This window comes from Haplochromis burtoni, unplaced genomic scaffold (genome assembly GCF_018398535.1).
Source record: "Haplochromis burtoni strain Fernald_Lab_line unplaced genomic scaffold, NCSU_Asbu1 Contig_151, whole genome shotgun sequence".
Lineage (NCBI taxonomy): Eukaryota > Metazoa > Chordata > Actinopteri > Cichliformes > Cichlidae > Haplochromis > Haplochromis burtoni.
Window position 1 is genome coordinate 1,478,271 of NW_024582512.1, and position 23,914 is coordinate 1,502,184.

At 38.3% G+C, this 23,914-nt stretch overlaps 3 protein-coding genes across 4 annotated transcripts; all 3 read left to right on the forward strand.

Moving 5' to 3' along the window:
- The first annotated feature begins 838 nt into the window (after nucleotides 1–838).
- Nucleotides 839–11,429, forward strand: LOC102306946 (SKI family transcriptional corepressor 2). The gene is made up of 9 exons (XM_005931890.2): nucleotides 839–1,145; nucleotides 2,904–4,913; nucleotides 5,447–5,510; nucleotides 6,240–6,317; nucleotides 8,717–8,782; nucleotides 8,928–9,026; nucleotides 9,287–9,354; nucleotides 10,315–10,378; nucleotides 10,693–11,429. Exons 2-8 carry the CDS (start codon nucleotides 2,931–2,933, stop codon nucleotides 10,369–10,371), a joined length of 2,415 nt encoding a protein of 804 aa, XP_005931952.1. The 5' UTR covers nucleotides 839–1,145; nucleotides 2,904–2,930; the 3' UTR covers nucleotides 10,372–10,378; nucleotides 10,693–11,429.
- Nucleotides 11,430–13,022: 1,593 nt separating this feature from the next.
- ier3ip1 (immediate early response 3 interacting protein 1) lies at nucleotides 13,023–15,504 on the forward strand. The gene is made up of 3 exons (XM_005931891.2): nucleotides 13,023–13,182; nucleotides 13,516–13,617; nucleotides 14,766–15,504. The coding sequence occupies exons 1-3, from the start codon at nucleotides 13,092–13,094 to the stop codon at nucleotides 14,819–14,821; spliced, it is 249 nt and encodes an 82-aa protein (XP_005931953.1). The 5' UTR covers nucleotides 13,023–13,091; the 3' UTR covers nucleotides 14,822–15,504.
- Nucleotides 15,505–18,415: 2,911 nt separating this feature from the next.
- hdhd2 (haloacid dehalogenase-like hydrolase domain containing 2) lies at nucleotides 18,416–22,869 on the forward strand. 2 transcript variants are annotated; one of them, XM_005931892.2, is made up of 9 exons: nucleotides 18,416–18,500; nucleotides 20,147–20,256; nucleotides 20,500–20,602; nucleotides 20,888–20,993; nucleotides 21,284–21,368; nucleotides 21,632–21,797; nucleotides 21,985–22,035; nucleotides 22,327–22,390; nucleotides 22,540–22,869. In XM_005931892.2, exons 1-9 carry the CDS (start codon nucleotides 18,489–18,491, stop codon nucleotides 22,641–22,643), a joined length of 801 nt encoding a protein of 266 aa, XP_005931954.1. In that variant the 5' UTR covers nucleotides 18,416–18,488; the 3' UTR covers nucleotides 22,644–22,869. The 2 variants fall into 2 exon arrangements, with proteins under 2 accessions (XP_005931954.1, XP_005931955.1); XM_005931893.2 differs by having other exon boundaries at nucleotides 18,425–18,533.
- The last annotated feature ends 1,045 nt before the right edge of the window (nucleotides 22,870–23,914 follow it).

A 23,914-nucleotide genomic window follows, 5' to 3' on the forward strand; every position in this document is an offset into this window, starting at 1 on the left:
CCTCGGTTACAACATATGATATAGTTTGCAGGGTGCTTCCTGCTGCCGTTTAAAAGTCCTGGAAACGACCTGCACATGTTTAGACAGTCATATTTCCAAAAGCCTGCTCAGCGTTGAATGTGGGTATCAGCTGCCCTGATAGATATTATTCTGATCCTCAGACTGTCTGCCGGCCTGTCTGTCTGCAGTCTCAGCTTTTATTTTTCCTTTCTTCGGCCCCCACGGCCAAGCTAGTGTTTTACTCCACACCATGTCTGTGTTTAAAAGCCATATTTCCAATTCAAGTCTCTTCGGCGGACCGTGTGTGCTGCCAGCAGTCTCTTTTAACATCAGTTTGGTGGTAATTAATTTGCAACTCGGGGTGTGCGTCCCGCGGACCAACAGCAGACAACCATCTGATGGCAACAGCTTGTAGCGTAGCTATGGTTGGTTCTGTGTGAAAATAACCACTTAAGCTGAAATTAATATTCATTAGGCCGATGATATGGTAAGTAAAATAGCTAAAATTGCGCCCCTCCTATATCCTGGGTTTGTCTTTTTTTAGTGTAGGTGGCTGTTTAAAGTTTGAAGGCGCGCGCTCTGGACTCATTCCGGTGTCGTGCGTATGTTACCCTGGACCTCTGTGGCGTTAATTTGAGTTTTCCAGCGTTTCGCTGACAGTTAGGGAGACGTCATTTTAGCTGTTCCCTTGGACAGAGCGGCGCAGTGAGGGAAGGCGGGAGGTGGGAGGTTTGTGTGCGCGCGTGAAGGTGTGCGGGTGTCTGTCCCGGATGGTGGGCTGAGCTCGCGCCACACGCCAATCAAACTCGAGGCAGGTGTGCTGCCGGGTGAGAGAGAGAGCGCGTGAGGGAGAGAGAGAGAGGGAGAGAGAGGAGGGGGGATTAGGACTGCGCGAGGTGTCTCAGAAAAGGGAATAAAGCCGGCGCGAGCGCCGCAGTTTACTCACATCATGAGCAGGCTCTCTCTACAGTTAAAAAGTAAATAAATAAAAAATAGCTTCCACGTGTTTCCCGGATACAAGGTTTCTCGTTTGTTTGTTTTTTTACGTGATAAAATGAGTCTTTTAAAGCTGCGCAGGATAAATCGATTTCTCTCGTGACCGGGATATTTTTGACGCGTTTTGGGATTTTCCCCAGAAGTCGAAGGTAAGGACTGCTGATCATTCCCGAGCTTACTCTGGTTAAAGTGTTGTAAAAGTGTAGACTGTTATCGATTTGTGTTACATGAACAGTGGGGACAGAAAATGCGATGCATGTACAACTCACAGTCCTCTATTTCCTTGGAATACATTGTTATTATTATTGCTTTTGTTGTTGTTGTTATTATTATTGTTATTATTTTGTTGTTTTTGTGGTTATTGTTTTAATTTTGTTCTACCGAAGTTGAACGTGAAACCCACTTGTGAAAACTTTAATGGAAGCATATGTGTTTTCTGCGAAAAAGAAAAAGAAAAACAAACAGCATAAAAAAAGAAAAGAAATATGTAAAGAAAAAATTTAATATAGTAAAAATTAAAGACGGGCTGAATTCTTGAGTTAAAGTTCTGGTATGCGGAGTCCTGCGTGTCGTCTTTATGCTGTACCTATGAGTAGTTGAATCAAACAGAAGAAGAAAAACACCGCAGTTGTTTTACATTCTTAGACCCAGTGTCCTTTTTCTGTAATACGCAATGTAATTATTACATTTCTTAGAATGTATAAATGTATTGTAATTACTTAGCAACGATCTCTTTAATTTAAAATTTTGTGAAATGTTTGTAAAATATTATACCGGTTTTTAAAATATATCACAAGTGTGAATGCAGAACCAACATAAGATGCGCTGTAAGGGATTTATGGAAATTTCTGACATGCAAATTTGCTCTTTCTAAAAAAAAGTAAAAACAATATATTCATAATACATTTACAAAAAATAACTTTTATTCTCAAGAAGCTCATATAAATCTCTTATTTACACTATTCGTTATATTCAGTAATTATCATTATCATACTTAAAATATATGCAAAAATACAAGGTATATTAAAATAAGCACAATAAATAAACACAATAAAAAGTATATGAAGTAACGCACGAATGGGACATCTGAAGTGCCACAGTTCTATTAAAGGCAATAAGATTGGCATCATATAAGCAAAGCCTTGTGAATGGTACAGAAATAATAATAATAACTATATGCAACCTTATTAAAATACCGTATGTGCCATTGGTGGTATTTGCATTATTTTATTTTAAATTATTTTTAAATGATTCTTTTTTTTAAAGTACACTTCACAGCAGTGCTTATGAAAGAGTGTTTCCTCATCCTCCTGAATCATTTTTCCCATTTGATAATTCAAAAATTTGCAGGAGCCACATCAAGATATACCTCCTGAGCATTAAAAAAATATATTTGCTGTCATCAAAACAAGTAACATCAATAATATTCCATCTGCACAATTCAGCTTCAATTTCTGTGCCCCTTATGAAATTGCAAGAATAGTCAGAAATTAAAATACATTAAAAATATTAAAATAAGCATTTAGCTGTGATGTCAAAATATTTCTAAATTAATTGTTAACTTTCTTAAAAAACAGATTTTGAAAGGGTAATCAGATACATTTAATTAAAATGTTGCATTTCACTGGATTTTTTTTATTTATTCTCTTTGCTCTCCCTTATCCACTTCTCTGTTATTTATTATTTTGAGGAATATTTATTTGGTCGAAGTGTATATTAGGTAATAAGAAACTCATTTCATATTGCTGATAATACAGATAGAGAAGCGCTCGTAAACTGTTTTAAAGGGTTATTTATGAATTAATAAATGTTGAACTTTCTTTCTTTCTTTCTTTCTTTCTTTCTTTCTTTCTTTCTTTCTTTCTTTCTTTCTTTCTTTCTTTCTTTCTTTCTTTCTTTCTTTCCAGGTTTTTTTTTTTACTTTTTATCCGAGCATGGACAAGACTCATCTTTCAAGCCCTACTGATATCATAATGACAAGCTCAACAGGCCCCTACCAACAGGAACCCCTGACTCCACCCAGGCCCACCCATCACCACTCTTCATCCTCTTCCTTATCGTCACCCTCTCCTTCTTCTTCCTCCTCACCACTCAAACCCAACCAGGTTGGCCAGGTCTTCCTTTATGGCGTTCCCATTGTATCACTGGTCATAGATAATACAGAGAGACTTTGCTTGGCGCAGATTTCCAACACACTCCTCAAGAATTACAGTTATAATGAGATTCACAATCGTCGGGTGGCACTGGGCATCACCTGTGTTCAGTGCACGCCGGTTCAGCTGGAGATACTCCGAAGGGCCGGCGCCATGCCCATCTCGTCACGACGCTGTGGCATGATCACCAAGCGTGAAGCTGAGCGTCTGTGCAAGTCCTTTCTCGGAGAGAACTCGCCACCGAAACTCCCTGACAACTTTGCTTTCGATGTAACGCATGAGTGCGCCTGGGGTTGCCGTGGTAACTTCATTCCTGCACGCTACAATAGTTCAAGGGCCAAATGCATCAAGTGTTCCTTCTGCAACATGTACTTCTCCCCAAATAAGTTTATTTTCCATTCCCACCGCTCAACACCAGAAACCAAATATACCCAGCCTGATGCTGCCAACTTTAATTCCTGGCGACGACACCTCAAACTAACCGACAAACATCCACCAGAGGAGTTAATTTATGCATGGGAAGATGTCAAAGCTATGTTCAATGGAGGCAGCCGAAAGAGAGCCTTGCCCTCGTCTTCCCATTGTTCTGCTATGGGTCCCATGAAGAGTCTGTCAGGTTCAGTGGTGCCTCACGTAATGGGACCTGAGCTGGGTGCTCAGAAAAGAACCCGCTTTGAAGATGAGGATGATCTGGATGGAGGGAGTCTTTCTCCTCGTAAGACACCACGTAGTTACCCTGTCATTCCTGTCCCAAGCAAAGGTTTCGGCATGCTGCAGAAGTTCCCTCCTACATCACTCTTCCCCTCCCCTTATCCCTTTCCAGCATTTGGCCTCTGCCAGCAGAAAAAAGAGGACAGTGATGTGCCAGCTGGACAGAAAGGGGCAGGGTTGTCTGGTCTTTTATGGCCCGGTCGAAAAGACTCTTTTTATCCTCCTTTCTGCATGTTTTGGCCACCAAGAGCAGCAGGAGGAATCCCTGTCCCCACTTACATCCATCCTCAGCCCAGCACACTCTCCTCCCTGACAGACAACCCCTCACTGAGGCAGGCCTTCCTGGATCTCTCAGACCCCAGTGAATCTGGAGCTGTGAGTGGAAATGGAAGTGGGATCAATGCAACTATGACTCCCAGTGGCGGGTCCACCACACCCAAATCTGGGCTGTTTGACACAGAGTGTACAACAGTTACCACCGACCCTCGCCCTGTCACCTCAGAGGGCTGGCTCAAACTACTGGAGAACCCAACTCTCCAGTCAAGGAAGTCAAGCTATGGCTCTGCGTTCCGACCTGTCATCAAAGATGCAGAAAGCATTGCCAAGCTCCACAGCAATGGCGGAGGGGTCACTGGAGCAACGGATGAAGACTTTGTAGTCACCAGATCAGACCAACACCCGCGGCTATCACCAACTAGCAGTTGCAGCTATGGAAGTGAAAGTGGAGGTGATGGGGAACCGGAGGGAGCAGAAAGCGAGGAGGAGGGGGAAGTGGATGTGGAGTCATCAAAGCAAGATGATGAAGAGGAGGGAAGCTTTACAAACAGACCACCACAGACTCAAACCAACCTGTACCTCTCTGCGCTGAGTGACAATGCTGGAGAGGATAGGGGGAAAGACAGAGGGAGTGGCGCAATGTATCCCGGTACGTCCCCTCGATCCTCCTCAGATCCGATCCAGCAGGAGTCTCCCAGTCTGCCCACCTCCCCTCCTGCCAGCTTACCTCTCTCAAGCTCCACCCCACCTCACCGGGAGGACACAGCTTACAAAAACGTAAATATCCCCACAGGCCACTTTAGCTAATTATTATTTAAATGGTGCCGCAGTCAGGCAGTGGTGTGATCTGCATAAGCAGATTGATAGGCTGGTTTCTCCCCGTAGACATGAAAACAGTCACCTCACTCTGATACTAGCTAATAGGCCCAGGTGTGGCTTGTTTAATGGCCACGTTGTGTTCGTTCTCCCTCTGTCACCCCAGCTTGTTAGGGCAACTCTAATCTTTAACCTGTCGACTCCCATGTTAACCAGACCTCCAAGAGGAGGAGGAAGTAGAGGAGGAGGAAGTAGAGGTTCAATTTTGACGATGGTTTTCTTTGGGGGGGGTTAAACTATCATCTAGCAACACACTGCAGATTTATCTCAGTATTCATTTTGAGGAATAAAAGCATAGTCTCCAGTATATTGCAGATTAATTTATTAGTAGTATTAGTATTATCAGAATCAGACTGCCCTGCCTCAGTGCATGTTCCAGTTTTTTAAATTTATTGTCTTAAATTAAATATTTATCAACTATATTTGATTTCCAGGTTCACAAAAACAGAGACGAAGGACTTCCTGCATATGCAACCAAAGACAATTCCAGCATTTCCGGTAAGCGCAAACGTTTTAATCTTTTGGAACAGTTTTTCATTTTAAAGTCTCCACAACACAGAACGCGGCATTGCAGAAATCTAATTAAATGCATTCATTTTGAAACTGAAAAATAGTTGTTGACACAAAAGTTAAAAAGCACATTAAGCATCATCCTTTTTTTTCTCCATCAAATTTGCAACAGCAAATAATCTTTCATATATAATCTCCAGAAATCACTATATTGGTTGCATGGTTTGTTGGACGCTACATCTTCCACCCTGCAGTTGTTTTACGATGTCTCAGTTTCATCAAATGTTTTTTACACTGTTTCATCAAATAGCATTACACAATCTATTTCAGCAAACTGTTACTATTTGCTTCATCAGATGTCCGAGTCTGTTGTATTATAGCATCTTTGTTTCATTTATTGTCTGAGTGAGTGGTTTTATAGTGTCCCTGTGTTCCTGTGAGGCTCATATTCCTGTGACGTTTCATTTGCTCCTCTCATCTCCCACTCTGACCCTTTTCCCGGAGAAAATGTCTTCCCCGTGTTTTCTCGCAGTGCGTTGACAAACACACATGCGTACGCTCGACCATAGCTCCCAAATGCATACACACAAAGGAGACGCACACATCATGCGTACACTTAGTTATCTCCATGTGTCCGGATAACCAGCTCAGCCAATGGCCCTTACTGAATCTCTCTTCCTGTCTGTCTTCCTGTCTTTCGCTCTCATCTTTTCTCAGATGAAACAAAAGAACAGAATAGTTTCTTTGTACCAGAGACTGAGACGTCGGCCCCGGACTACTGGAGGGAGAACTCAGGTATAAAAACTCACGTTTTTGTATTTATTCTTTTTTTATAAGTGGTTGCAAAACAGCTACATTCAGATAGAACACAGAAAATAAACTAAAGGCAAAAGTTGAAACTGGCAAATCAGGCACTGAAAGTACAATTATTGGGATGGAATGGGTACCGTCTGCTTATATTTGGTGTTTGATGACACTGATTATTATTTATATTAGAAAGTAAACCTACTTGTGATTAAAATGCTGATTAAAAACTGACACTTTATGACTTTATTTGCAAAACGACACTGATTTCTTACACAAATGACATTCAGAACAGTTCAGTCAGTGAGGGAAAGCCTTTGACTCTTAAGCTTTATCCATCTCCATCTCCATGTCCTCTCAGATGGCAAGTTAAGGGATTCATATAAATACACACAGAGATGAAACAGCAGTGCAAAGCTGCCTCTTTCGCCGCTCTGCCACGGCTCCTCTCTTTAGTGGCGTTGTCGCTAGGGCTGTTACTCTTAGGGGGGCCGTTATAGTTCAACAAGAAAACATCAGCTCAGAGATAAGCAGCCGCGCTGGCAATCTCCATCCCAGACCCATATCGCCCCCGACATAATTGCCTTTTTCCCCTTTCTCAGCGCAAAAAAACCTTTCCCGTTTGAAAAAGATCACAGCTTATTACCTTTTTATATCTGTCAGGAAGACATTAAAAGTGCTTTATGACATCTGTGCCAACATTTATATCTACCCCCCATTCCCTCAACCCCTACACGCACACACATCGTAATGATCCCTGTGCATAATGTATAATGTATTTCGAAAAATTACACGAAACAAATTAAATGAGACCACCTTTCCCCTGATTGCCAAACGTCTCCCTGGGCGGTGGGAAGCTCTACGTGATTAGAAGGCCTGATTCCTCCGAGTCCCTCCACCCCCCTCCACTGTCTTTAAACTCTCCCTCTGTTTCTAGGGAGAAAAAATAATCTAATTTTCCATTTATGTAATGCAAACCGCCTTGGCTTTGACTATTCACGGTTAATTGACTGTCAAACGAGGTTGTTATCCTCGGGCACTGTCTGCAAATTTGCTTGTCAAATGAGACAGAGAGAGGAGAGGAAAGGAGAGAGGAGAGGAGGAGAGAGGAGAGCTCTCTCTGTTCTAAATGAGAGAGAGAGAAGCATAGGGAGGCTTAAGGAGCCAGGACATGAAATGACTGGAGGAGGATACACATATCGAGGGTGCTCACTTGCTTCATTAAGGCGTTCAATGCCTCATTGTCACAATTCAGACATTAGCTCAAACACACACATGCATGCTTACCATGGCAGACACTGGAAATCTGAAGGAAAAACACAGCATGTAATGGAGATATTTGTTCTGAGGATGGCAGACTTTTAAAGCAACAAGTAGATTTATCCTCCAGGAGTTAAAAAAAAAAGACAAAACAGACAAAACATATATTTTATAAAACATTCGCACTATTAACTGTGAGGATGTTTTTTTTAACCATATTTATGGCTTTTAAATCCTGCTTTAGTTTGCAGGAACTACTTGTATTGGTCAAAAAATCTTAACTTTTGTAGTAAAATCAAAACTTTCCACATCTCCGCCCTTCTTCAGCTTTAACAGCCACCAGATGATTGACTCAAATCTCTCTGACTAGATTGGACGAAGCATGATATTACAATAAGAGGCGAGAACAGTAAAGCTCGTCATAGTCTCCGGTCATCATAAGTAGTTTGCATGAACTTGTACTGACACCTAGAGGCCAGAACATGAATTGCAATGCTTCACTTACAGCTGAAGAGAGGAGGAAACTAAATTAGTCCATGACAAAATAAAAACCAAGTAGTTCTGTCCAAATAATGGAGACTGCAGTTAAGTTGTTTTTGCAATACTTCACTTTACACTTACACTTAACTTTGGCTTTCTGCACACAAAGTCAGCTGACTTCTTTTAGTTTCTGAAGGGTTATCACTCTCTTTTTGATCAGTCTTTTGATCAGCAAATTTTATTGTATTTTTCAATTTTTTCTTTGTTATTCATACTAATTTATTAAATGTTTATGGACATTGTTTCTCCTAATTTTTCCTCACACTTTTGCCATCCAGTCTGTTGTTTTTCTTGTTGAGTCTCACCGTGCACATTCTGTTCTCATCCTTATCCTGATCTAACAAACAGACATAACCTCCTTTAGCCGATCAAATGATGCCTGATGCTTTCACTTAACTTCACGTACATTTGTAGCTTTTCCGGTTGCTTTTGAATAACTGATTTCAAGATCATTTATAGTTTATGAGCATGGCCTTAAATTCATTATTTTTATTTGTTTGTTTTGTACTCATTTCCTGTTCGTGGATCAAATCCCAGTTTAGTTAACAATTAATTTCAAAGTTTGAAATTAAGTCTCTTCATGTTTTCAGGCGATCAAAGCCAGGGTGCTGCTTCTCCTGTGCAGCTGAAAAAGGATGTTGAGAGCATGGAGAAAGGTAAGGGCTGTTTGAGCACATCTCAGCTGCACTGACCATAGAAAACTAGTAATCTATACTAGATGGACATTTGTGAGATTGTGAGAGAATATTTTAATGCAACATTTCTCATATTTTCCTTCTGCTTTCTTCTGTCCTTCTGTAGAAGAGCTCCAGAAGGTTCTGCTGGAACAGATCGACTTCAGGAGGAGACTGGAGCAAGAGTTTCACGCTTTGAAGGGCACCTCACCATTTCCTGTCTTCCGTAAGTCAGTTTTTTTCCCCCTTACCCTGATTTCCTTTTAGTTTCCATACTCTGAAGGGCAACTTCTCCTTTTCTGTCTTTCTTACAGTCTCTTACACCTTTACCTTTATCCCCATTTTTACCTTTCAGTTTTTTATTTTCCCCGATTTTTTTTGCTCAACCCTTTTCTGTCATCGGCTGTCTTTATCACTCCAATTTTCCAAAATGACAATACACGCGCCACCTAATCAAGGTTTGTTTTTATTGTTCGCTAATTTCAGACAATTTTCAAGATCAGATGAAACGAGAGCTCGCCTACAGAGAGGAGATGGTCCAACAGTTACAGATGGTAAGACTACTAATGTTAGTGCTTAACACTGATGGAAATATGCTTTTAAATGACAAATTAAACACCCTTTTTTAGATACACAAATTAAAAGAAAATCTTCATGATTGCCTTAAAAATTGTCTGCAAGGATTTTGAGAAAAAATATAATTAAGACTAATTATGCAGTACTTACTAAAACACAGTGACATCACATCAACCGAAACAACAAAAAATCAAAAACCGATGAGGAAATGTGCCAGTCAATTCTCTGACTACTGCTAGAGATTGTATGCATACTTGGGAAATCCTTGCCATGGGTTAAAACAAAAACAAAAATTAAAGGCTGAATAAATGAAGCCATCACTAGGACTTGACCGGACACATGCGTTTGCTTATTTCTCCATCATATGACAGAGCCAATCATCTAGTTTGTCTTTCACGGGTGAGAAGTTCCTTTGCAGCCATCTGAGTGTTTCCGTCGACATCAATCACTGGAGCAGCTGGCAGACAGGCTGACAGACGCTGTTTGTCTTTGTTTTCTGACACATGCCACCACTGTACACGCTTGTGTGCACACAGTGGCAAGGCGTGCGCCAAAACGCACACAAGAACATGCATTCATGTAATCACAAAGGCAGGCGATTATGAATATGGGTTCAAGCTAATTTATAAGCCTGTATGTGCACACCAAATGCACATACTCACGTAAACAATTGACAAATGTGTCTAGAACCAGCAGATGGATCTGTCTGAGAGTAATGACACATTAATTTCACACAGACATGCAAATGAACTCCAAAAAATGTTTAATTTGTGTTGACAGACTTTTACTTTCACCAGCTTGGCTAGAGTTTTGGATTTTCATATTTCCACCAATGATAAAATCATAATAGTAAAGTTTACTTTAGAGAACCTTTTTCAGTGTTAAAGGTATTTCTTTAGGAAGAATGTAACGTTTTATGTCGTGTTTTTGCCTTTCAGATTCCCTACGCAAACATCATCAGAAAAGAAAAGATCAGCTCCCATCTCAACAAGTAGCGAAGAGGTGAATATTTTTCAGTAAATTTAAAATGAAGCTTGAAGAAATGTATAAACAAATAGTTATCACATAAAAAGCGTTTGACAAGCTGCACATTATTAAGCCTCATATTTACATCATAATAGAGATAATGGCAAGACAGTGAAATATACTTAATATTCATTTGATTGATAATAAACTGTCTTATAGCATTAACACATTTGGCATTACTGGCTAAATTTTATTATAATTTTCTGGGGTGATTCTAAACAATCAGTTAAATCAGTATGGAAAAACTCTTACCCTGAATGTAAAACTAATGTAATTTCCCTTTTTTTTAGGATTAGCACACAGAAAACTGACAGAGACCATCACCGACAGAGAGGATGTGAAACTATATCATACATTATATTACTTTTCGCGGGACAGCAATTATTCTGCTGCTTCTTCGATATCACCTCTGTTAGTTGCTCTCTACACACTGCCTGCTAAGAACTCATATGAGGCTGTGGGACATCATACTGGTAAAAGATTTCTAAAGTTTTTCCTCTTCTTCCCTGGTTCAAGTTCCCTAACTGAACTTAATTGACTGAAACCTGTGACACTGCGAGTGTGTTGGCAGTCATGTTCAAAGCATTAGCCAACCGGGACCAAAGCAACCTCGGCCTTTGAGGACCACCAGGAAGGCAGTTGTAGATGTCAGAAAACTAATTTCCAGGCATAAAAAAAAGTAAATAAAGATTGGATGTTTTTATCTGCCCGTGGGCTCAACTGTACATTGGCCAAACTCTGGATGGAAAAGAACTAAGATAGGTTGTATTTGTATCACCAAGTGATGGCCCTGAAGAGAAACAAGCACGACAACATTTATTTATTATCAACATTTGATCCCAAAGGGACTTCATCATGTTCAACTCTAATCATTCCCTGTAAACACGAGCCACCACCACCAGTTTGTCAGTGGCTGGACACACAGAACCTTGGTTTAGTATGTCAGATGAATTAAAATAAATAAATAAATAAAGCACTGATATTTACAATGGTACTATTACAACATGGTACCACAAAAAAACATACACACACACATATATATATATATATATATATTATATATAATATATATATATATATATATATATATATATATATATATATATATAAATATATATTATATATATATATATATATATATATTCATAAATTTTGCAGTTTACAACTCTATTAACAGCATTTCAAAACCACCGTTTTTACCTTGTCCGTAATTAATGTCATATCTGATTATATTTAATACTTTATTTATAAAGTCAGAGTTACCTGAAATGCTGTCCTGTGTCACATTAACTGTAGACTGTGTACCATATGGAACTGAGCAGCTGTAAGACACAGTGAAGGTATGGTTCATTCTCCCACAAGACGTTTTCCTGTTGTAACATCTTACATGAGTGAATGAATAGTGGCATTGTAAAGCGCTTTGGGTGCCTTGAAAAGCGCTATATAAATCCAATCCATTATTATTATTATTATTATGATTATCACTAAATAAATATTGCTGCCATCAGCTGCAGAATCTGCCTCGTTGTTTTGGAAATGAAAAACTCTGTACACGTGCTTTCTCTCCAGAAAGAGCATCCGAGAGCAAAGGCCTGAAGTTTGTCAGTGTTGTATATTTATATGTAAATTATTTCACCTTATTGTATAAAATGTCATACATGTGAATACTGATCTTCACAGTCATTCTACCTATCTCTATGTGTGTGTGTGTGCGTTTTGTTTTGTTTTTTTGCTTTTTTTTGTTTATTTATTTGAGTATCAACTCCTGAGACCCCAATTGTGATAATACTATTTATTATAATGTGAAATGAAAAAGAAAGAGACACAGGGGTGGTGGCGATGATGGTGATGTTTGAGCAAAATCAAAAAGAGCAAAAGTGACAACCCACTCATCTTGTTTATAAAATAAATGGACAAAGTTGTCATTTACTGAGAAAATGTTATCATTAGAAGCTGTTATTGCAGATGTATTTCAGAATGTTCTTGTAGTTTCTCTACTATTTATGTGTAAATTAAAAGTCTATATGAAAAACTGAATGCGGAGGACTAGTTCATGTTTGTGTGGATAGAGTCCCTTTACCCAGAACATGAAGTTCTTTCTGAAACTAAAAGCAGGCTGTTAAGAAGATCCCGGTTATTATTATGACTAGTCAGAAGTAAGTGTTTTTCTATATGTCAAACTGTCCTTCAGCAAGATATTGAATGCTCAGTGCATCCATCAGAGTGTGAGTGTGGGACTGTTAAGTTAAGCTTGCTTAGCCATAGAAAAAGGTGCTTGTGTAAATGTATGTGTGAATGAGTGGATCAAGTTTGCAATAAGCAAGCACTTGGGGATCTGCATGCATGCTTGTGTTGCCTCTTAAAGATGCTGTAGAAATATAAAAAAAAAAGAAAAAAAAAAGGTAAGAGTGAAGTCAAACTGATTTATAAGACCAATTCAAAACAACAGCCAAACAGCTAAAATGGCATAAAACAACAGGGCAGGTAAATCAAATGAAAATAGGATGGAAAAACACCAATAAAACAGTATAAGAAAAGAGTAATCGAGTGATGTGGTCACTTAATATTCATTGCGCGTGTGTGTGAATCTGGCTACGTCTGTTGCACGACGTCGGCATGCCTGTTTACGGCAGCAGCATCTCTGGGAGTGGCGGTAGAAGAAGGAGGAGAAGAAGAAGAAGTTGCCAGCATGGCGTTTACTCTTTACTCTCTCATCCAGACCGCTATTCTGTGTACCAATGCAATCGCTGTGTTGCATGAGGAGAGATTTCTCAGCAAGAGTAAGTGTTTAAGTGTATTTTATGTCACGTACATCATATAGTGAAATAACTGGTTAAAAGCAGCTAGCTACGCGTATACACTTAGCAGGCTGCCTCTTGGTTAATGGAGAGGCTCTTGTTTGGGATTTATAAGGAAGAATTAAGGGTTGAGCATTACAGAGAAAAAAATGCAATGTTTTGAATAACATTAAAGCTGGTGGTCTTTTTTTTTTTAAAACTGGAAAATAAACATGTATACGTGCATCTGCTATCTCATTTACTGGTGTTTCTCATCTTTCTTCCCATCTGTCTCCTGTACTTTCTCTTCTCCTTTATTTCTCCGTGTGTCTGCAGTTGGTTGGGGTGTTGACCAGGGAGTTGGAGGTTTTGGAGATGATCCAGGAATCAAAGCCCAGATTCTCAATCTCATCCGCTCAGTCCGGACTGTCATGAGAGGTCGGTAGGCTGTATTGTTCATAAATCCTTAGCAGATCTTAAAAATAGGTAAATGTACTCTCATATTAACTGTAACTGTGAAGATACAACAGAGTAGAGGTAGTGAAGGCTTGAGGTTAAAAACCTGGGGCAGTGCACAAGAGAGGTGAAGAAGAAAGGAGAGACGGGGTGGAGATAAGTGTTAAGAGTGATTTATGGCAGGAAGAGTGAAGGGGAATGTTTAAAAGACAGTAGTGAGACCTGCTGTTTTATATGGTTTGGAAACAGAGGTGGCACAGTTTAAGCTGAGATTTTTATTGGGAGTGACCAGAGTAGCCAGGATTTATGAGTTTCATGTAGTGAAAGAGGACATTCAGAGGGTTGGTGTGTCAGAGGAGGATGTCACGGATAGGGTGCATGACTTACTTTGGACAGACACAAGACCAAAGTGGAGATTTGGGGTTGTTTTGGTCACGGCCAAAATTAGGTCAATCAGGCTGACAATGATCCCAATCCCAGCAGCAAATCTACTACAGAATGGCTGAAAAAGGATAAGAATTCAAATGCTTCAGTGGCCCAGTCGAAGTCCAAAACTCAACTCCAATGAAATGCTGTGGCAGGACCTTAAGAGAACTGTGTGCACATGAATGACCACAAATATCAATGAACTGAAGCAACCCTGAAAAGAAGAGTGGGCCGATCCACAATCACGTTAGAGACTGATGAAAGGTGATTTTACAAGTTAGTGAATCAGATGCAATTAGTTTTTCACACACTGCTTCTGCATTTTGGCTTAGCTTTCATTAAATAACTAATGACACACTGTAATATGTCATATGTAATTATTCATTTGCAGTTGCATTTGCCTATTTTTAAGATCTGCTAAGGATTTTTTGTTTAATACACAAAATCTTAAAAATGAAAGAGGGTGGACTTTAAGTTTATCATGACTGTCAACAAACATTTTTTTTTCTGATGTTAACAAAATCAAATAACTTTTTCCTAAATAACCCAGTATTAAATGAGCTAAATTGCTGGTGTGCTCTTCAATTTTTAATTCACTCTGCAACAGATGTATTTGAGTCAAGAATTAGCAGCTGTAATATTTCTGAGGTTGCTGATGGAATCAGTTTGATTACTTTGTGTTTTGTACTCTTTTGTTTTTGCAGTGCCTTTGATAATAGTGAATTCTGCCTGCATCGTCCTGTTGTTGCTGTTTGGTTGATCTTCGCCTACCAAACTTAGGTGGAGGACCACAAACATGCCAATGAAAAGCCACTCGCACAAAATCCTGAACTCTTTGCCATTTAGAGACTTCTGCCACTGTCAGTTATTGGGAGGGCGGAAATGTTTTTCAACTGGCCGGCGCTGAAATAGAAGATCAACTGCAGATTTTTAAATGCAAAGAGAAGAAGAACTGAAAATTAGCTGGTGCAGACTTCCTGTTGTGTTTCATCACCACTAAAACGACAAAATTGATGTAATTTTGTCGAGGTCATGACCACACAGGATGATGGTTTCATCTTGATCCCCGATATCATATCATTTGCAAATATTTTTTTTTAAATCAGTATTTAAATAACCTGTTGGTACAGACAGATTTGTTGACACTTCATACTGTAAAATGGGCCTGCAAAGTTTTTTCTTTTCAAACATTTATGGGGCAACTAACAGCAGGTTCAAAAAGGAACACAATTCACAAATCTCTTCATATATATATGTTGAATTGATTTGTAATTGGCCCATCTCTGAGAACTGAAAAGGCTAAATGGTGTAGATGTAAATTTTAAGCAATGCTGCCAAACGCAGCTCCGACCAATGTATTTTGAACTGTTTACACTTCAGTGCCACAAAAATTGAGATACTGTCTTGAAATAAATGTATCACTCAGTGTTGTGGAATTCCTTATGTTATGTTGCTTTCTGTGTGTGACAGCAGACAAACTTAAACAAATGACATTTCGATAAAACTTCCAGCTGTTTTGTTGATGAATGAAATATTAGATGTGTAGCAAGTAACGAAGATAAATGTTGCCTGTCCACTCTGTCAGGTTGGTGCCGATTTACATTGGTGACCAATGTGAAACTGAATTTAAAAATACGGTAGTGTATGGTTACCTGGTGGCTTTACACATTCGCATACAGTACTGTGCAGAAGTCTTGAGACACTTCTTGTTTTGTTTTGGGGGTTTTTTGCTGTTTGTTTTTATGTTTCTAAAGTGATCTTGAACAATAGTTCTTTGGGAATTCTGAAGGTCTTTAAGTAGCCTGGAGCCTATTGGCTGCTTTTGCACTCATTTCAGTGCATTCCTTACACTTTATTTGTTTATTTTCAGAAAAATCGTTGTGTTTGTTAAGCCCATCATAAGAAATGCGCCTAACTCAAGCTCTAAATGTTATAAAATAGTACTTGTACCAACAAGGTGATTCCCAAAGAGCAATTAGCCAAAACCTTGGCAAAGAATATTCTGGCACAGCATGCAATGTGTCCTTAAAAGTACTGAGGAAACTGGACAAGGTGGAGGACCTAAGACAGATGAACCATATCTGAAAGTCATGTCCTTAAGGGACAGGAAAAACATCATCAGAAATTGTCTCAGTGGAAGGGTGGCTGTCAAGAAGCAGTGTTAAGCAAGGAAAACGGTGAGAAAGGTCTGAGATATACCAAATTGCACAAGAACTGAACCAAAAAACAGCAGCAATGGGTCTCATGGAGTGATAGTCCTCAGTATCTTAGGAGGAGGTCAGGAAAGAGGTGAAATGGTGAGTGTTTACAGTCATCTGTAGAACAGATGGAGGTTGGGGCCTTCATTTCAGTCACTGGTTTTGGGGATCTCATCAAAATGGAATTATGAATGCAGAAAATCTTATTTTACGAGTTCCCTTCACACAACTAAATAAACTTAACTCTATTTATTATTTTCTGTGCTCAAAGTGGAGATTTGTTAGTTAGTTGTTTACTTAGTTGTGTGAAGGGAACTCACAAAGTAAGAATTTCATTGCAGCATAACTATTTGTGTTTTGCAGTGTATATGACAATAAACGTCTTGAATCTTGAAAAGTACCATAGGATTTTGACCCTCCTTGTAATACCATCTGGAAAGCTGAACAGCAACAGATGTATTTTTCAGTTTTTTCAATGATTCTATGCACTGCCAGTGCAGTAAAAGCATACCTAGAATTGAAATAAATAAATAAATCACTCAGTCATGGATTGCCCTTCCCAGAGCCCAGGAATCTGTATTATTGAAGCAGCCAACATCCAAAGAAGTGCTTTGAATGTCCTGCATGATGCCTGGAGAACTATTCCTGAAGACTATAGAAAAATTAAAAGAAAGCTACAGTATTACATACAAATAATAAGGAATTTAAAATTTTGAGTATTTGTATATCTTAGCTGGATACACTTAATAAATAGCAACTTTGTGTTTGGATTTACTGGGGAACAAAGGTCACATGCATCGCTCTTTATTAAAAGTATTTTTTAACAAATTTCCCTTTTTTAAAATTTTACTCTCACTTGACCAAAAGCGAGCACTTGTACCTGGATAAAGGATATCACTGTGTAAATATTCACATACACTATTTCTCTCAACTTCCTTTTTCTCTGTCTGTCCAGCTCCACATCATTAATAATCTCCATATGCAGTGAATTATCACCATTCTCTATCCAGCTAAGCTCCACTTTTATTAACATTAGATGGAGGAGGGTGCGAGTGCAAGAGGGGATCTGCTGGAATTACAAGCATATGTTTATCAGAGAGATTTGTGCTGTAAAGCCACTTTGACATGTGATTCGTTTAGCTTGGAGGTCAGGAAAAAAACTATAAGCAAGCACGCAATTATATCTGAATATGTGTCTGCAAAACACAGGTCAGGATGTGTGGTGTTTTGATCTGTGGGCCGTTAATAATAAATCACAAAAATATTTTTTGAGAGAATTGAATTTACTGTAGCTATAATGGAAAAATACCCATTCTGTGAAACAATACAAAATATATACAACAGTTTAAAGAAAAACAAAATACAACACAGATCAAATCACTGATTACAGTTTTTAAAATACATATTAGATGGGGAAAAAAGTGCAGGGAAGCGAGAAGGCTACAGGTGTTACAGATGAAATTATATAATTTAATAACAACAGAGCAATAGCAAGAGCCAGAGGAAGTGTAAAAAGAAAGAGCTACTGAAAATAAACCAGAATTAAAATCAGAAACAGATCAATATGTTAAAGTTGTGTTTTTGTTGGAAGGACCTTAAGATATTGTACTGAATTAATACATTTACATTGTGGGATTAGCTTATGTTTTCATGTTTTCCACATCTATCATGTGCGCTTCAAAATATTTATGCAAAAAATAAACCCAGAAAGCTAAAAAAACAACAGTTGTTATTCACTATGTGGAGGTAACATGCAAAGAGGATTTGAACAGCGGCCTCTGGCATCCTGTAGAGAGAAGGTCTTTATCGCTGCGTTAATACCTCCCACCATATTAAATCTATCCGAATGCACTGAGCGACCCACTAATGCGATACATCTGTTACTTGTTAGTGTGATGGGACACATATGTTTTTTATTATTCTAATGAGTGATTAAGTGGTTAAGGATAACCCTCTTAACTGATTACAAATATAGAAATTGAAAAAATATAAGTTATAATAACACGACAAAAAGAGATTGATATTGACAAGAGAGAGTGATATTAAACATATGGTACTAAGATAAATTTTTTTCTCCACAAAAATGTAGAACACAAGTTTTTTTTTCTGTTTTGAAAACATAATCCTGTACTTCATTTGAGCTGCAGGGGTCAGCAGTGACCACATAACAAACCCATTTTAAATCTACGAAGAAGAAAACGTCAACAGGAAGTAGGAGGGTTGCTGCTGATGCTGTTGAAGGTTAGCTGTACTGGCTCTTTACGCTCTCAGTAGGTCAGTTTGTAGCGCTTTTGTACCTTTTATATAAATGGAAACTTTTATCATTAATTCTCTCATTTGAGAATGAATAATAAAGGTTTTTTAAATTATTGTGTCATGTATATAATTCCGAAAACATTCGAACCATTTTCTGTCTCATCACAATGAGTTTGAAAATAATTCATGCACAAAATACTAAAGCTTATTTATTGTTATTGTGTACATTACATCTCTCCTGATACAGCATGTAAACCCGGTTTTTGAAAGAGTGGTTCAGAAATATTATTTAAAATACTAAATAGCTTTCGAAAAAACCCTTCCTCCCTTGTGTTTTTGTCTATCTCCCAAGGACCAAACCTGTTTTTGCTTCAAAGTTTTGTCATGAGATCTTTTAATGCTAATTCTATTCAAAGATGTATTAACAGTTTTATGTATGCTTTTATTCGATTCAATTATCATACGGATAGTACATATTAAAGTTGTCAAACAGACAACACATCAGTTTATACACCTTTTCTCAAAAACCAGCCATTACAATGTTTAGTACAATTAGTAAGTGCTGAAAGCTTTAAATATGGAACGACAAATGTGTACGAGATACGAATATGTGTTAGATTTTATTCTTTTCCTGCCTGTTTCCCACTTCACTGTACGCACGCTACAAGTGTGCCAGATATTAAATAAACATACAAAGTGGAGTAATGTTGTACAATACATCAGGCCTGAATGTAAGAGACTGACAGCCTGTTAAGCTACATCTTTAGGTTATAATTTAGTACCTTTACCACACACATAAACCAGGTTTATTATTTTTATCCTAGCACTTTCTTGACAGTTCAGTATTTTTTCTGTTGTCTGTAGAGATGACTGCAGATGTTAGATAGGTAGCCTTACACGCTCTGCGTTTGCGTGTGTGTGTGTGGTTTTAGGTGGGTATTAAGAGCATTAATTGTACCCTTGCACTGATAACTACACGACGCAAATCCAAGTATGTCTAAATAATAGGGACTCATAGCCTGAAATCAAATACCTACAGATCCATAAATCTGCATTCTCGGCAGAAACCCATAACAGAAACTGGTGAGTAATCCTCTCAGTTTGGCCAGTAATCTGACAGATTCTGCCACCACCACTGTGAATTATGATTATAAACATATAATCTCCAAAATAATAAATTGTTATCAAAGAATAAGCTTTTTTAAAAAAAAAACAAAAAAAAAAACAACTAAAGCTCCATTTACAGTGGACGATGGTCATATGTAGCGGTTTAGAAATCGTAATCAGATACTGCGTTCCAAACAGGTCTTATCTAATGTGTTATCTAAAATGTTAAGAACATCCTGTATTTGTGCTCTTTCAGATTAGTTCACAACAAGTGAAAACACTGTAAAGAGGATTTTGATCATTAGTTTAAGCAACAACAAAAAGGAAATGTCCCAAATTCCCCAGTTCTGACTTTGTAAATACTACGATTTTTGTCTGTAAATCTGAATAAATGCAGATAAATTTAGATTACAGAATATCATTCACCTTATATTACAATTTTTAGTGTTTCCTTACGAAAATAACAGATTAATTTATTAAGAAAATGACTTCTCGTGACATCATTGCCTTTCTTTCCTGTGCAGGCCTCCAGGATGGCAGGCAGGCGAGCGCTGAAGGCTGTGCTCATTGACCTGAGTGGAACTCTGCATATAGAAGACACAGCAGTGCCCGGGGCGCAGGATGCCCTTAACAGGTAGATGGCAGGAGGGAAAAAATCAGACCTAAAATGGCGCATAGAGAGTCAGGATGTTACTCTATGAATGAAAAGAAAGACTGAAAAAAATTTTTTAAATTACTTGAACACTACTCAAAAACCTTTTTCTGTCTTATGCTTGCTGCATATCTTTATCTTAGATCAGTTCTTTTCCTGTGATAGAGTGCTGTGAATTGTAAACATGGTTTGAATTGCTAGGTGTTTTCTTTTGTGCATTATCAGGTTACGGCAGGCGTCTGTAGCTGTCAAGTTTGTGACCAACACAACCAAGGAGAGTAAGAGGATCTTATTTGAAAGGCTGCAACGCCTCAATTTTAACCTCCAGGTGAAATAGCCACACCCTTTCTTATAGCAGAAACTTTTACTGCAGTACCAAAAGAAATCAAAATGACCTTTAGAAGGGGAACCGCTGTGATCTTGTTTTGTAATGTCTGTTTTTTCCCAAAAGTAAAGTGATGAAAAGAATGTTTGTGCAGAAGTCAAAATTAGGCGAAGAAAAGCAAAACTGGAGATTTACTTAATAAATCAACAAACTGAAAGGACTGTGATGCCATTTTGACCTCGAGAGTGCTGCCTTATGTGATCTTGAAAAATGACCTTTACTGTACAGGAAAATGAGATCTTCACTTCTCTGAGTGCAGCAAGGAGTTTGTTAGAGCAGAAACAACACAGACCCCTGCTGCTGGTGGAAGACAGCGCCCTGGAAGATTTCACTGGTACGAAGTTGAGAGTGTGTGGTGGTGTGTGTGTGTGAGTGACAGAGAGGTAGACCTGAATTTATGTTGTTTTAATTATCATTTGTTTCAGTAACCAAATAGGATAAACTATTTATGTTTAAGACATTATAGCTTTATAAAAAATTCTAATTGTCTACAAGCATTTTGTTAAAAATGAAGCACAAAGAATTCATAAATCGATATCTCTTTAGCAGTTACTATAAAATTATATAGATGAATAATAATTTATTAAAAAACCTCCAGTTATATATTTTTTCTTCCTTTTGCAGGGATTGAGACGTCAGAGCCGAATGCTGTCGTCATTGGACTTGCTCCTGATCACTTCAACTACTCCACACTCAACAAGGCTTTCAGGTGTTAAACTTGGTCAAGTTTAGCAGCTGACATATATCAGCAAAATCTTCAGTGTGTCTGATATTTTTACTCAAAAATATCAGATACTTTGTATTATTTATTTATTTATTTTTGATATACAGTAGTAGCAAAGCAAGCGTTTTATTTGGGCATATTTGTGCAGTTATGTCTTATTTCTTGAAAAATGAGAACATATAATAAACTTGGTGTTTGTGATTTTGTTTTCTAAAATGTCATTGTTTTAAATGTGTATTCCTTTCAAGAATGATTCTGGATGGAGCTCCTCTCATCGCCATCCATAAGGCTCGCTACTACAAACGTAAGGATGGTTTGGCCCTCGGACCCGGGCCTTTCGTGACGGGACTGGAGTATGCCACCGACTGTAAAGCTACTGTAGTTGGAAAGCCTGAAAAGACATTTTTTACACAGGTGTGGAATTTATTTTGATTTTATTTTTCCTCATATAATAAGACAATTGTTGATTTTATAACAGACACGTCAGGTACTTACTTGACATTATAACATCTATACAATCTTTTTGTGTTTAGTATTTGATTTTTTTTAATGCTTTTTGGTACTAACAACCATTGAAGCCTCTTCTCATTTCTTCAAATAGGCTCTGTCTGATTTAGGATGTAGCCCCAGTGAAGCTGTCATGATAGGCGATGTAAGTATATTATCATTTTTGACAGAAAGTGAGTTTTTGGCTTTCTCTTGTATACAGTATAACCATTTATTGTAATGTTATTGTTGCTGTTGACAGTTTTAGTACCTCTTACAAGATATACTAATGTTAAATCTTTTTTTTTTTCCTAGTGGTAACATTAAAATAAAATGGTGGTCTTTACACTGAGTGGCCCTGTGATATATATTTCTTCACCAGCCTGTGACTGATTAACACCCTCACAATTTACTAAAAGTAGGTCTGTGCATTTTTTTTGTTTGTTTTCTCCAACAGGACGCCAGAGATGATGTAGGCGGGGCTCAAAATTCAGGAATGTTGGGTATTCTTGTCAGAACTGGTGAGCTGAGAAACAGTCAGCTTCTCATTTCATCTTCAGCTTTCTCTTCCACTGTGGTGTCTTTATTAGAAGCTACATTTCTAGCTACTTCATCTATCATAATTTTTTTTTCCTTGTTGCTAACCATCTTCTCTCCTGTTATGTTTTAGGTAAATACAGAGAAGGCGATGAGAATAAAATAAGCCCAGCTCCCCACCTGATATGTGACAGTTTCCCAGATGCTGTTGAACATATCCTGCAGAATCTGCTTTGAGCACCAAGTAAAAATAAGCTTCCTGTTTCATTTGCACAAGTAACACTGCTAATGTTTCAACAGTGGAGAGACTTAAGATATGAAATTATTTTCCTCAGAACATCCTGATAAATCTGAAATAGTCATGCTATAGTAGTCTGACTCAAAGTACCAGTCACCATAACAAAAGTTTCGTTGTATTAGGTTGTATATTTTTTTTCAGAAAATAAAAAAAGAAAACAAATGATTCAACCAGCATTTTTTTTTTTTTAATTGTGCTGTTCTAGTGTCAGACTGATTGGTACTCTCTCTCCCAGGCTGTGTATCTGTCCATCAGGTTTCGTGCTGAGTGTTTGGTGTGTTCAATCACATTCAGGAAATCAGCTGTTGTTACAGTTTCCAGTTGGATGGCGGGCATGTCTGTGTCATCTGTAAAAGAGAATCAAAGTAAGACAGAGAAGATGGCTGTTGTAGAGGTCAATCTTGACTTTCAGAATCAGAGAAACTTTATTAATCCCAGAGAGAAATTGAGTTGTCATAGCAGCATATATACAACAAACAACAAGCACTCATATAAAATGAGTGTAGAAACAGAGATACTGGTAGATAAATATTAAGATAAATATAGAGATACAAGTATAAATATAAAAGGACAAGTATGTTTGCAAATATGTGTCATGTGTACAAAAGTGACAGGGTGCACTGAGGTGTGATTAATTCTGTTCCACATTTGTGGACCTGACCCAAGTGGATGAATTAAAAGAGTCTGATTGCAGCGGGAAGGAACGACCTCCTGTAACTTTCCCTCAGACAGCAAAGTTGAAGGAACCTGTTGCTGAAACTGCTCTTCAGATTGTCCAGTGTGTTATGGGAGGGGGTGGGAGTCATTGTACATGATTGCCAGCAGTCTTGCCAGCATTCTGTCACTGATCACCTCCTCCAGGGTGGCAAGCTCTGCCTCCCTGATGAATTTCTTCAGTCTGTTTGCATCCTTTGCTTTGATGCCTGCACCCCAGCATGCTACAGCAAAAAAGATGGTGCTCGCAGCAAAAGACTGATAAAACATATAGAGCAGCCTGCTGCATACATCTGAGTCTTCGTAGAAAGTGAAGCCAGCTCAGACCCCTTTTGTAGGAAGCATCCTTGCTGGCAGACCACTCCAGCTTGTGATCCAGTTGAACTCCCAGATACTTATAGGCAAGGCAAGGCAAGTTTATTTGTATAGCACAATTCAACAACAAGGTGATTCAAAGTGCTTTACAGAGACATTAGAAACAAAAACAAATAAAAAG